Source organism: Nematolebias whitei, chromosome 9, assembly GCF_014905685.2.
Source record: "Nematolebias whitei isolate Nwh7 chromosome 9, NemWhi1, whole genome shotgun sequence".
Classification (NCBI taxonomy): domain Eukaryota; kingdom Metazoa; phylum Chordata; class Actinopteri; order Cyprinodontiformes; family Rivulidae; genus Nematolebias; species Nematolebias whitei.
In genome coordinates, this window is record NC_056506.1 from 31,755,587 (window position 1) to 31,769,590 (window position 14,004).

General features: G+C 40.1%; 2 protein-coding genes across 2 annotated transcripts in view; one reads left to right on the forward strand and one right to left on the reverse strand.

Annotated features, from left to right (window-relative positions):
* Positions 1 to 1,001, reverse strand: part of per2 (period circadian clock 2) — a 26,285-nt gene extending 25,284 nt beyond the window's left edge. The window contains exon 1 of the mRNA XM_037682262.1: positions 583 to 1,001. Within this exon, the coding sequence (XP_037538190.1) occupies positions 583 to 1,001 (419 nt within the window). The remainder of the gene's footprint in view (positions 1 to 582) is intronic.
* The window catches only part of LOC119414221 (chloride channel protein 2-like), a 553,451-nt gene that overhangs the window by 457,062 nt on the left and 82,385 nt on the right, over positions 1 to 14,004 (forward strand). The gene's annotated exons all lie outside the window — the stretch shown is intronic.

Here is a 14,004-nt window from a genome sequence, read left to right on the forward strand (position 1 = left end):
GAAGCTGCTATTTAAGAGACTGAGCTGAAAACAGCACCTCAGACTGAGGAAGTCTCTTGGATGACAGACGAAACGTTTCTAGATTTTTTTGCTTTGTTTTGTTTTTTTGTTTTTTTGAATGTCCAGAGGGCCAGATTGAACTTTTTTGGAGTTTTTTGAAAGGTTTGATTCAGGACTTAGGGTTTTGCTAGAGTTCTCCTTTCCACTGTGGTCTGCCAAACTAAGGACGCTCAAAACACAGGATTGAATCAAAGTGAAGATTTTATGCCATTCACCTGCTCTTTAAACTGGATCACTTATTTAAAACTTTTAAATACCAACATACTTGAATTATTGAATGGATTCCAACAAACTAAATTGTAACTGGAGAGAGGGTGACCTACACTATTTACTTTCTACCAACACTCACACATTATTATTGCTGTTTAAATTACTGGTGTCTAAGTTTATTTTAAAAGACTTGGAGTGTTCTGCCCTGACTGTGTTTATGCAAACAAAATGAGTATAATCCTTTTTTCTTTATTCCACACACAATCATGAAGAAAAGGCTAATGCTTTCATCATTCCCACAATCATCTTTACCTTTTGTTGCTCTCAGAAGATTCCAGCAGTGCCGAGTCCTTGCTGTTGCTGTTGGAGCTGCCCACTGAGTCATGATCATGACTCTCGTTCCCATGACTCTCATTGCCATGCGATTCAGTCCCACTTCCACTGGATCTGCTGCTCTTCATTTCCACATCCTCCTCGGGGAGAAGGCGAGAGCGCGTGTTCTTGTGCATGCTGTGTGTCGAGCCAGCAGGACCCTGACCACTGCTGTCGCTGCCCTCTGAGGGCAGGCCAAGGTCAGGCCCAGCTTGGCTGTAGCCTCCCACCCAATGCAGCTGTGCCATGGAGCTGCAGCCGGAGGCACAGCTGGAGGTGGATGCTCTGCACCCTGAGGTTTCATCCTGGTCCTCTTGCACCGGGAAGCAATAGAGTTTGGAGTTTGAATCCTTGGACATCAGTAAAAGCTTTATCCTGGACTCGTTCCAAGTTAGTTAACAGGAAAGAGAAACATCACCCCATTTTCACAGGAGTGACACCATGGAATAAAGAGAAGAAGACAAATCTGTGGATAGAACAAGATGACAAATGTTAGTAAAATATTTTTGTTTATTTATATCATATAATTCAGTACATGCAACAAATTAATATTTGGATAAATAAATGTCAGTAAAAATAGTTTGTTTTAATTATAAACACACTGACCCAATAACAACTTTGAAATGACATGGCTCTTTTGTGGACAGGAGGTTTGTTAGGAAATGAACAAGTTTCAAAGTCTGAAAATGAAATTCAGTGCTCCAATGTCAAAAACCAAAGAACAGCAAACCAAATATTTGTTTTAAAGAGTTTAGTAATACATCAGAGTCAGAGATTCTTTATTGTCATTCGCACCTCATGTGGTACATGTGGTGGAGCGAAATTATGTACACAGGGTCCCAGTTACATCCAACAATAAAATGTAAAAGAAAAACGATGATAACATCCAAGACATTAACTAAGAAAAACATCAACTAAATACTTTGTATACACTAAGCACTAATAGCATAAAAACATCACATTGAACATCAGCACAAACCTGAACACAAGTCCGTGTAAGCAAATGAGCACGCATGAACACACGAACACTGAAACAGATCAGCAGCAACATGATGTGATTTTTTTCACAGTGATTATTCTGGTTAGATATTCATGAGTCTAACAGCCTCAGGGTAGAAGCTGTTCCTCAGTCTAGTGGTTCTACACTTAATGCTCCTCAACCTCCTTCCTGAGGGGAGTGGGGCAAAAAGTGTGTGTGTGCTGGGTGAGTGGGGTCCTTCATGATGCAAGTGGCCCTCTTCCTGCATCTGGAGGTGTAGATGTCTGTGATGGTGGGGAGACTGACTCCAACAGACTTCTGTGCAGTCTGTGCATACATTAAGTCCATGCAAGTAACATCAACAGGGTGTTTAAACTAAGGGATAAATGATGTGTTCATCTCCAAACCTGGGCAATATCACCAATTATTTGGAAGATTGTGACTGTACACCCAAGCGTCCAACGCAGTGGTGAATGTGACCTAAAATGAAGATGTATGTGAGTGAAAGCTTGTTAATAATACTCAACAGGGTGTGCCTGTAGACATAAGGCAGAAGCATGTTGAGACGCTAACAGGATGCTCATATATAATCTTGTTTGTTTTCATATCAGAGCACATTGATGGGTTTGACACCTGACTCTGTCATTCTGTGAAAAGCATTAGGTCTGTCCCATGTGATCCTTTTGACCATTTCAAATGATTTCTCTGCTTTATGAACACATAGAAAACAAGACATGATTTATCTGATTGCCATCAAATGCCCCAAGCAAACAGCGTGGATCTTTGTCCTGTAATCTGTGGCCTCAAACGAACGAGAGAAGCTGCAAAGAAAGACTTCAAACAGTAAGCAGTCCTGTGTGACAGTCAGATTTCCAAACAGAGTCGACTTGAAATGGTTCTGCTTACAGAAAGTGACGCATCACCTCTACTGTTTGGAGAACCAACGCTAATGTGTTTGGAATGAACAAAAGGGAAAGCGATATGCAGTCGTGATTGTGAAATAAATCAAAACATTTTGTCAACAAGGCATCTACAGAAAATTGTCATTTAAGATGATGTAAAGCATTTTCTGAAGAGACTGGAATGAATATGGTTAGAAAATAAAAGAAGTGTGAATGTGGTAACAACAAAGAAAGAACCAGGAAGCAGGAGCTCGTCAGATTTTTAATCACTGATTTACCTGAAAACGACCACCCTGACAGCAACATGTACATGTTCAAATCCAAAAAGTTCAAATAAAAAGGCAGACAGCGTGGGTTCAGTTCATTATGATGTGTTATTACAGTAATTATAAGTCATGTAAGCATATAGTGAGTTCACTTACTGCAAATTACATTTAAACTGTGTTCATTATATCCAGAATTAATCTGGAGTAAAAATCAGGTAAGTGATCATTCTCAGAACCCTGTTCATAAGCAACAAATGATGTGAAAGACACAAGTGTTACTATTTAACCTCTGCTGCACCTTGAACTCATCTTTATAATGGAAAAAATGAAGTTATTAATTCAACAGAGCTTAACAGAGATGTGGGATTAGTTTCACCAAGCCTGTTTTGGGCATCAAGCCCGTACATGTCGAAGGATTTTTATGCAAGCTTTTTCTTGTGCGTCATTTGTGGTAGTTGTTTAAAGATGTGTTAAAGATTTGGTGACAGCTAACCTTGACTCTGGGTGCAGCATGCGTAGATGTTAAAAAAAATCACAACAACTACTGAATAGTGTTTTATATTGTCTCTAACTTGACACCATAGTCCTAGCTTAAAACAAAGTGGTAAATTAACAGCAGCACTGAAAAATAAAAAGAATATTTAACAATTCTCTAGTTCTTATCAGATTATAGATAGCAGTCTGTGTCTTCTTATCACGGGTCTGCAAAAAAATAGACAAATGTTGAAAGTTAGCATTAACACGTTGGGTCAGCTTACACTCTGTGAGAATGAGCGAGAGACAATCAGAGGTTGTAGTTTGGAAATGAAACAGGAAGAAAAAGTTTACAGAAGACTCATCCCTGGTGCCACAGTGCAGCTCTTTGTGAGATACAGTCCACCATGTAACGTTCTGGTTGTACAGCACAGAGGGAACATCCTTCACAAAAACTGCTGCCCACAGCTTTTATTAAGAAAACTTTTTTGTGTGTGAAGTGCAACAGACGCAACAAATCCAACCCTACATCTGGTCTCTGGATTGAAAGCTGAATGGATTTCTTTATTGCTATAATACACTGAACGGTACACAGAGTAGTAATGAATAAATAAATAATAAAAAGGTATTAGATAATGAACATGCACGAGGCTCAAGTAAGAGCACCAATAAGTGCACGTCTAAAGCATCTGAGCAATACGAAGCTGAGTTCTGAGTCCTGATAGCCTACGAATAAAACTGTTCGGCCTGTTGGTACATCTTGAGGACCTGAACTGCTTGCAGCTTGAACAGCCACTGACCTGGATGGGAAAGGTCAGAGCAGGTTTTCACTGCCCTGCTACAGAAGCAGTCTTAACAATGTGCCCAACTGCAAAATCTAATAGTTTGCACCAGTTACCAACCTGCCAGACTTTCACTTTATTTGCTCCCAGTCACTCCAAATCTGCTAACGCAGTACCAGGAGACAGAAAGAGACAGAGAGCAGAGCTGCATAGGACGCAGAGGAGGAAAACATCAATATGTGTAATAAAGCTCTGTGGAGACAGATGATAACCAGACACCTGCACATTCAGCAGTTTAAACAAGGCAACAATGATGAGTGCACATGCTTTTATACATTATTATTATGGTTTAAATAGAAAAAGGCACCATCGTCTTCACAACAGCCTCTGTTTCGAGTGTTTCAACACCACAAATTCCATATAGTAACTTAATACAGGGACACATGAAGCTTTTTAAGAGGTCTTACTTGCATATTATCCACTTGCTTCAAGTATATGAAAACAGTTCAAACACACATGGTTGTGAAAAGTCAAATGGCTGAAACTCCCAACATGTAATCCAGATGATCCCAGCCTAAATAATGAGAAATCAAATATTTAATCTGGAACACTAAAATGTTCGAGACACTGTAAGTTGCTGGACTGATATCATTCCTTGCTCAGAAAAAAACAGAATCTCTGGTTATAATTTATCTGGGAGTCATTTAATTATAGAAAAAAGTTTGAAATGGTTGATTTGACCAAATATTGATTTTTTACGACCTGCCTTCTCCCGTCTGATAAGACCCTATATGTCTAATCTCCCTCTGCAGCGAGGGTTTCTGAGGTTAATTCAATTTACTTGTTTCTTGTCGATAAATATATCCCACTCAGCTGAACAGCTGTTGAAGAAGAAAGCTGAGGAAACAATAATCTGGATTTTCTCTGAGGAAACTCAGGGAAAACTAAATCACATTACAGGGAACCTTACTCTATACTCTCCTCTTCGATTAAAGATTTCTGAGTCCCTTCTCAGGCCAACTCTAACTGGTTTTGGATAATGATATGAACGTATACATGGCACAGCTAAATGCTGGATATCAAGCTTTCCTGGACAAGCACACAGCCTCCGGCTACCAGCCTGAAAAGCATGTGTATGTCCAACATTGAGGCAAAAACAGAGAAACAAGTGCGTAACAAGATAAAAACATAACCCAGTTAAAGGCTATGAACTGCTCTTTGTGCTCTTTTTATTGCAATCAATGTGCTAATGAGAACACTGCTGACGTTTTGCTCACGTTTCAGGACTTTTTTTTTAGAAATCGATAAAATTAACTCACTTTATTGTGAAGTGGCGCAGCACTGTATTAAGACACAACAAGAAACCATTGGAGATAATGTCGTCATCAAGGTGGTGAGTTAAATAGTAAACAGTTCTTGTGTTACAAACAAAATTAAAGCTGTCTGTCTGAAAAAGCATTTTGATTTTTAATGCATGTTCTGTAAGAGACTGATGTTCCATTTCTCTTCAACCAGAACAATTCAAACTAAATCAACACTTATATGAACAAATATTTCATTGGTTCAAATCTAAACTAATGAGACAGAACAAAGAAAAAAATCACAGAAATATTTTTTTGTACATACACAGGGTAAAAACACAAGTTGAATCCCAGCTTGTGATAAATAATGTCCTTTGGCTTTGAAAGTGACAAAAACATATAATTTAAACCATTTCATAAAGATTACCTATACTGTGCCTCAGTGTGCAAATACATTAAAGTCAGTTAAATGTCAAAATCTTGGAGTAAGTGGCATTAACCTTTTCTTATCATGCAGTTTTTTTTTTTTGTTTTTTTTTTCTGGCAACTTTTGCATAAAGTTGATCATCATAATCTATCTTCAGCTATGAAATGGCTTAAAAGTGGCTGATCGTTGGTTCTTCAACCCCAGATTACATGCACAAACCTATGACAGGAAACCATGTGTCCATTCAGACTGATGCACCAATGCTTAACACAGTTTGAACATGTTCGTAGTTACAGAATGTTAACATCATGCTTTACTTCACTTTCAGCTGGGGGGGGGGGGGGGGGGGTGTCCCTACAGGCCCTCATACTGCAGTTGGGGTGGATAAATCTTCAACAATAATATAAACAGATATAAAACGTGTTATTCTCTGTCAGCTCTGTGCATCCAGCATCTTTTCTCCTCCCTCTCCAGTCACAAAGGTCAAACTGAATCTGACCCCATCAGCCCACTAATAACACACAATCCTTATTGTTTCAGCGCTAAAAACCCAAAGGGAATGCTTACATTTGCATCACTAGATAATAGATCTTTTATTACCATCTCTCTGCCTTTGCTTCATTTGTTTAATGAGCTAAAATCCAGCTGTTAGTTTTAAAATGTTTTATAGCTACTAAACCCCATAAGGTCAGTTCAAAGTAATGATTGAGTTAATGCTGCAGCTCCAGGTTTTTTTTAGTTTTATAACAAGAGTTGTTTTGCTGCATCAGACTTTATGTAAGGGGAGTTTTATGACACTAGAGAGAGCACGCGCTGAGCGCAGAAAGTGATTCTGACGTCACTGTTCAGGTCGCACTTTAACCGTATGTTCACGCAGCGCGAGGACCGTTTTCACAGTATCCTCGTGCCAAGTTTCCTCAGAGGTAACTCCGTCACGAGTGGACCAGGACACCCAGGACAACGTCCCCGCGGTTAACCCGGCGTGTTAGCTTCGGTTTACCCGGTTTGAAATACCGTTACATCGCAAACACACGACTTAAAACTTCACCTACCGCACAAAACTGCGTCAGCTCCGCCACTTCCGGAGAAGTAAAAGCCCTTCTGCTCGGACCGCTTTTGATGAACACCTCAGTGAAACGCGCGTGCCTCTGCGGTGGTCCAACGCTGCTCTAACAAACTCCTGGCCGGGCATCTACACACACAGCCCGGAGAGTCTCATGCAAGCAATGACCTCATAACAAGCCCCTTCATAAACTCCTCCCACCGCTGATCCGATTGGTCCATACAGCTTCCAGTCGTTATCCAAGAGCAACTCTAACCAATCAGCGTGAACATAGCGCTTAAAGGCGGGGTTAGTCACTGCCGCTCCGCATTCTGATTGGTTCTTATCCCTGTCAATCGTTTTATGTAAGGGTTGCACAGCTTTCACATGCGAACCCACGGCTACTGCGGGAGAGAGTGAATAGCTACAACAGAGATGCTGGTGAAAGAAGCGGTGGCAGCGGTTGGCTCAGAGAAGCTCAGCGCTGCCCGGCTGTTATCTAAAAGGTTATACAAGTATCTGCGCGGCAATGTGGACGATATGTTTGTGCGTAGTCACTGACATAAGCAAATAAACTTTCTGCTCTGCAGTTGTGATAAGAGCTACTCGAGGTCTCGGCAGACGGTTAATTTAGTCATTCTTACGTCATCACTTCAGTGATACTGCACTCACACTGTCTGCGATATGTTCTGCACGAGACAGGGCTGTGCAAAGTTATGACCCCCAAAAGTGTTAGAGCTTGTGTTTTGGTACTTTATGAAGGTCGTTCAAAGATTCTTAGATCCTTGAGATCAAGGACCTACAGATAAGTAAACAGTGTATTTTTCATATTTTAAACCCCTCATCTGTTATTAACTCATAAAGTGTTACAATTGTGCAGTTTTTGCCCTGTTTTATCTGATGTTTACTTTGTTTACATTGTGTGGCATTGTCTCCACTACACTAAACAACAAACTTGAAATATATTAGCTTATCTATATATTTAGAAAAATTGATTCATTTATTTCAGTCAGTAGGGCATCACTTCTTTTTTCAGTCTAGCCCATATGCGCTCATTGCCATGTTGTTATTAGTTAGTACACTTTGACCTTCTAAATCAGTCAAACTGAACTACAAAGATAAAATCATATTTTGCCCAAAGCATAAATAACCACTCTGTTCCCATTTATTTTGTTAAATTTACAAAAACATTGTTTGTTGTTATATAAAGTAAACACTGATGCCTCTTTAAGGTCTTGTGTGAAATATTTTCCTACTTCAAGGACATTCATGGTGTTGAAGACCAAGAGGAGGGAAACGTGTCAGGAGAAGAGGCAGAAGAGGAAAGTAAAGATGGACCGAGGGTAGCAACGTTAAATGTGGGGGACAATGACAGACAAAGGTAGTGAGCTGGCAGACATGATGCAGAGAAGGAAGGTAGATGTTTTTATTTGTCCTAGAGACCAAGTGGAAGAGCAGAAGGGCTTACAGCATTGGGGCAGGATTTAAGCTGTTTTACCATGGTGTGGATAGAAAGAGAAATGGATTGGAGGTGGTCCTAAAGGAGGAGTTGGCAAAGAAAAAGGTGAAAAGAGTGACAGATATGTGTCTGAAGATAGAAATAGAAAGTCTGATGTTAAACGTTGTCAGTGGTTATGCTCCACAGGTTGGATGTGATGTAGAGGAGGAAGAGAATTTTTGGAAAAATCTTGATGAAATGATAGAGCAGGGCTATTCAACTAAACTGCTCAGGGGGCCACAGATTCTGAAAGCCAACAGCTCAGGGGCCGGACATCAGGAGATGATTGTGGACTTCAGAAGGAACAAATACACCTACACCCCCCTGAACATAAAAGGATCTGCGGTGGAAGTGGTCTCCAGCTACAAGTACTTGGGTGTACACCTGAATGACAACCTCAGCTGGAGCAAAAACACTTCCAGCCTGATCAAGAAAGCTCATCAGAGACTCTACTTCTTCAGGCGGCTGAGACGAGCTGGACTAGGGAGCTCAGTCCTCACCTCCTTCTACAGGTGTGCAGTGAAGAGCATCCTGTGCTCCAGTATCAACTTGTGGCATGGAGGCTGCACAGAAGTCTGTTGGAGTCAGTCTCCCCACCATCACAGACATTTACACCTCAAGATGCAGGAAGAGAGCCACCTGCATCATGAAGGACCCCACTCACCCAGCACACACACTTTTTGCCCTGCTCCCCTCAGGAAGGAGGTTGAGGAGCATTAAGTGTAGAACCACTGAGAAACAGATTTTACCCTGAGTTACCCTGAGGCTGTTAGACTCATGAATATCTAACCAGAATAATCACCGTCAAGAATCACATCATGTTGCTGCTGATCTGTTTCATGTTGATGTGTTCATGCCTGCTCATCTGCTCACACATACTCCTGCTGCTGTTTGACGTAATGTTTTATGCTATTAGTGCTTAGTGTATTATTTAGCTGATGTTTTTCTTAGTTCATATCTTAGATCTTATTACTGTTTTTCTTATACATTTTATTGTTGGATGTAACTGGGACCCTACGTACATAATCTCGTTCCACCACATGTAACACATGAGATGCGAATGACAAATAAATCTCTTTGACTCTGACATCCAGCAATTAAAATCATTATGTAAATAAACCAAAGTTTACAATGATCTGTTAACTTTTACATTTGTTTATCTTATTGCATTGAATCATAAATGCAATAAACAAAATCCAAAACTCAAACCTAGACCTGCCCCCCCTCCAAAAACATATTATTATTATTTTATTTTTTTTATGAAGTGGGCTGGATTGGACTCACCCGCGGATCAGAAAGGGTGTACACTTGAGTAAGAAGTCTCAACTATGTGCGCAGTGTCCGCATGGTTCACAGAGTACACACATTATGCATGAGTCTGTGAGAGCCTTAAGGTTGTGGAAGGGGAGAGTGTGGCCAGACAGCATCGGATGGTTGTGTGTACAATTACTGTTGTGAAGAAGAGAAAAAAAAAGTGCAAAATCAGAGAAGAAGCCCAAATGGTGGAAGCTGAGGAAAGAAGAATGTTGTGAGGAGTTCAGAGAGGAGCTGTTAAAGGCTTTGGGTGGTAAGAAAAAGCTTACAGATGACTGGGCTACTACAGCAACTGTCTTTCTACCTTAGAGACAGGGAGAAAGGTACTTGGTGTGTCATCTGGACAGAGAATAGATGATAAGAAAACCTGGTGGTGGAATAGTGAAGTACATGAATCTATTAAAAAAAGAGGTTAGCCAGGCAGGAATATGACAGTGAAAGGACTGAAGAGAAGAGACAGGAATATAAGGAGATGCAACATAGGTGGTAAAAGGCTAAACAGAAGGCATATTATGAGGTGTATGGGAGACTGGACACTAAAGAGGGCAAGAATGGCTTCTACCAATTGGTGAGACAGAGGGATCAGGCTGGAAAGGATGTGCAACTGGTTATGCTTGTGAAAGACAGGAATGGTAATGTTCTAACAAGTGAGGAGAGTGTGATGAGAAGATGGAAGGAGTATTTTGAGGAGCTAATGAATTAAGAGTATGAAAGGGAAAGAAAAATAGAGGTCATATAAACTGTGGACCAGGAAGTGGGAAAGATTAGTGAGGGTGAAGTCTGGAAAGCTCTGAAAAGAATGAAGAATGGGGAAAGCAGTAGGACCTGATGACATACCAGTTGAGATTTGGAAATGTCTTGGAGAGACAGCAGTGAGGTTTTTGACTCAAATATTCAATGGCAAATTTGAGGGTGAGAAAATGCCTGAGGAATGGAAAAGAAGTGCCCATTTTTAAGAACAAGGGTGATGTACAGAGTTGTAGCAACTACAGGGGAATTAGTTGATCAGTCACACAACGAAGATCTGGGAGAAAGCTGTGGAAGCTACACTTAGATGAGAGGTGACTGTGAGCAGCAGTATGGTTTCATGGTGAGAAAGAGCAACACAGATGCTGTCTTTGCTTTGAGAATGCTGATGGAGAAGTACAGAGAAGGTCAGAAAGAAGTCCGTTGTGTCTTTGTGGATTTAGAAAACACATATGACAGAGTGCCAAGGGAGGAGGTGTGATATTGCATGAGGAAATCTGGAGTGGCAGAGAAGTATGTTAGACTGGTACAGGACATGTATGAGGACAACAGGACAGTGGTGAGATGTGCTGTAGGAGTGACAGATATCTTCAAGGTGGAGGTGGGATTGCATCAAGGATCAGCTCTGAGCCCCTTCTTGTTTGCTCTGGTGATGGAACGACTAACAGATGAGGTCAGGCAGGAATCGTCGTGGACTATGAAGTTTGCAGATTACATTGTGATCTGTGGTGAGAGCAGGGAACAGGAGGGAGAGAACTTGGAGAAGTGGAGGTATGCACTTGAAAGAAGAGGAATGAAAGTCAGTTGTAGTAAGACAGAGTACATGTGTGTGAACGAGCGGGAGACAGGTAGAACAGTGAGGTTACAAGGACTTCGCATACTTGGGGTCAACTGTCCAGGAAAATGGGGAATGTGGTAAACAGGTGAAAAAGAGAGTCCAGGCAGGATAAAGTTAATGGAGAAAAGTTTCAGGAGAGATTTGTAACAAAAGGGTGGTAGCAAAGGTCAAAGGAAAAGTTTACAAGACAGTGGTGAGACAAGCTATGTTGTATGGTCTGAACACAGAGACACTGACAAAAAGACTGGAGAAGGAACTGGAAGTGAAATGAAGATGTTGAGGTTCTCCACAAGAGTTACAAGAATGGATAAGATTAGGAATGAGATCGTCAGAGGTACAGCACAGGTTGAAGGACTCTGAGACAAAGTTAGAGAGGCCAGACTGAGATGGTTTGGACATGTCCAGAGGAGGGACAGTGGGTATGTTGGTAGAAGGATGTTAGAAATGCAGCTGCCAGGAAAAAGACAAAGAGGAGATATATGGATGCAGCTAGAGAGGACATGGAGGTAGATGGAGTGAGGACAGAGGATGCAGAGGACAGAGATGGAGGAGGATGACTCGCTGTGGAGACCCCTGAAGAGGGAAAAGCCAAAAGAAGAAGAAAGAAAAAGGGTATTATATTCTGTATATATCTGTTATATTTCATTTACAAAGTTTTTAAAGCTGATATTGCTTCTGTCTGTCGGGCCATCTGTGGCGCAGTGGTAGAGCAGCTGATCGGGGACCAGAAAGTCACTGGATCAACTCCTATCCATGCCATATGTCATGGTGCCCTTGAGCAAGACACCTGCTGCTCCCTTAGTGCTAGCTGCCCACTGCTCCACTTAGGTGTGTCTCATATGCAGAACACAAACTTTATCATTGCATGGAAATTAAGACAATACATAATATCTAAAAAAGTTAAGTCTGGCCCTCTAGACATTCAAGAAACAAAACAAAACAAACAAACAAAAAATTGTAGAAACGTTTCGTCTTTCATCCGAAAGACTCTGTCAGTTTTCAGTTCTTTCGGACGAAAGACGAAACGTTTGTACAATTTTTTTTTGTTTTGTTTTGTTTTTTTGAATGTCCAGAGGAGCAGACATAACTTTTTTAGATTTTTCTACCTGGATTATTGAGTATGCATCAGGATACAACACATAATACTTTCACTAGTTCTTGTCAGGTTTCTTCAGAGTTTTGTTTTTTTAGGTGACAAAACCTTGGCAAGAAATCTACTTTTTTTTTCAAAGGTTTTGGCCTGAAAACATGCAATAAGCAGCCATAGGCCAAAACAAATGTTTGGAAGGCTAATTACAATTATTTTGATTCAGACCACATTAAAAAATTCCAAGAAAGTCTAGATCCTTAAAAACAAAATTTATAGACTTTTGCAAATTAACACAAAATTAAAATCTGTCAAATTGTACAATAAAATAATAATAATTGAATAATAATATATTAATAAAATGGAAATGTGGAGCACAAAACTACATATTAATAAGTTATATTTATTTACTACTGGGATTTTTTTTAACACTGAAAATGCATAAAAAAATAGATTTGGTAAATTGGATTTTTTTTATTTTTTTTATCGAGTCCTGAATCACGTGAACTCAGAGTTTAAAATTAATTCAATAATGTGAGCTTTAGTCTGACACAACAGCAGGTTTATCAACAAGAAGTGGAGCACCAGATGTAGATGTGTTGTTGCTCTGAACCAAAGCAAAACTAAAAGGTGGGGAAGGTTCACACAAAACATGAATCTACCCGCCAGTGTCTAAATTTACAAATTGATTTTAATAAATGATAAAACTTTGTTACTTCATATGTTTATTCTAAATGAGAATAAAAAGTCCACGAGCCATTATACGATCATTTTTATTGTATTTTGACCAATCCAGTCAAAGAGCAGTGAGTTTGTGCCAAAAGCACAGGGAAGGGATGTGATTATTAAAAAAACAAGTGTGCTTCTGAGACCAACTAATGCATTAAATCAAAAAGCAGAGACATTTCTAATAAAGCACTTGTACATTTCTTATTCTAAAACTGAAATACTGACTCAAGTAACCCATGAGAAATTTACATAAATGTGCATTTTTAAATTATGGTGTTTACAGCGTTGCTTCCTCTCCTTGTAATGCCAGTTTCCGATAAAATTCCACAGTATTTAAAAAACATAACTGCTGGAGGAAAAACGGTGAAGTGATGCAGGGGTCACCAAGCGAGGATGAATAACACCCATGCAAGCCGGTTATGGCTGCCAAACACGGTGAAAACAAATGATTCAGAGGAAGAATTTCCTATTTTGGTGCCTGGAAGGAAAAGTGAGAGTGACGCAAAAGGGCCTGGTGGTTGTCAAGTTCTTCTTTGGAAGAGATGGGGAACCCTGTGGAGGTGGAGTGAGACAGCAACCATCTATGATCAGCATTATGTATTGTGAATGGTTCAGTGCTCTGAGACGACTTCTGTTGTGACTTGGTTCTTCATAAATAAAAGGAATTGAATGAACTGAATTTATTAACGTGTGTTAAAATCTGAACATAGATCCATAAATAACTTATTGGATTGGTGTGTGGACATCAGGAGAGAAAAATGCTACTTTATATGCCCACACAATAAAACACTGCAGTTTTGTTTCCATCTATGACCTGAAGAGGTTTAGTTTTCACTGTTTGAATAAAACATAGACGCAGAGAGAAGAGGAAGAAGTGGGATGATTTTACATCAGGTGACTAAACTGCAACCTGGGATGTGACGCCAGCTCTTTATATATATGAATAGATAAGTACTCTGAGACGACTTCTGTTGTG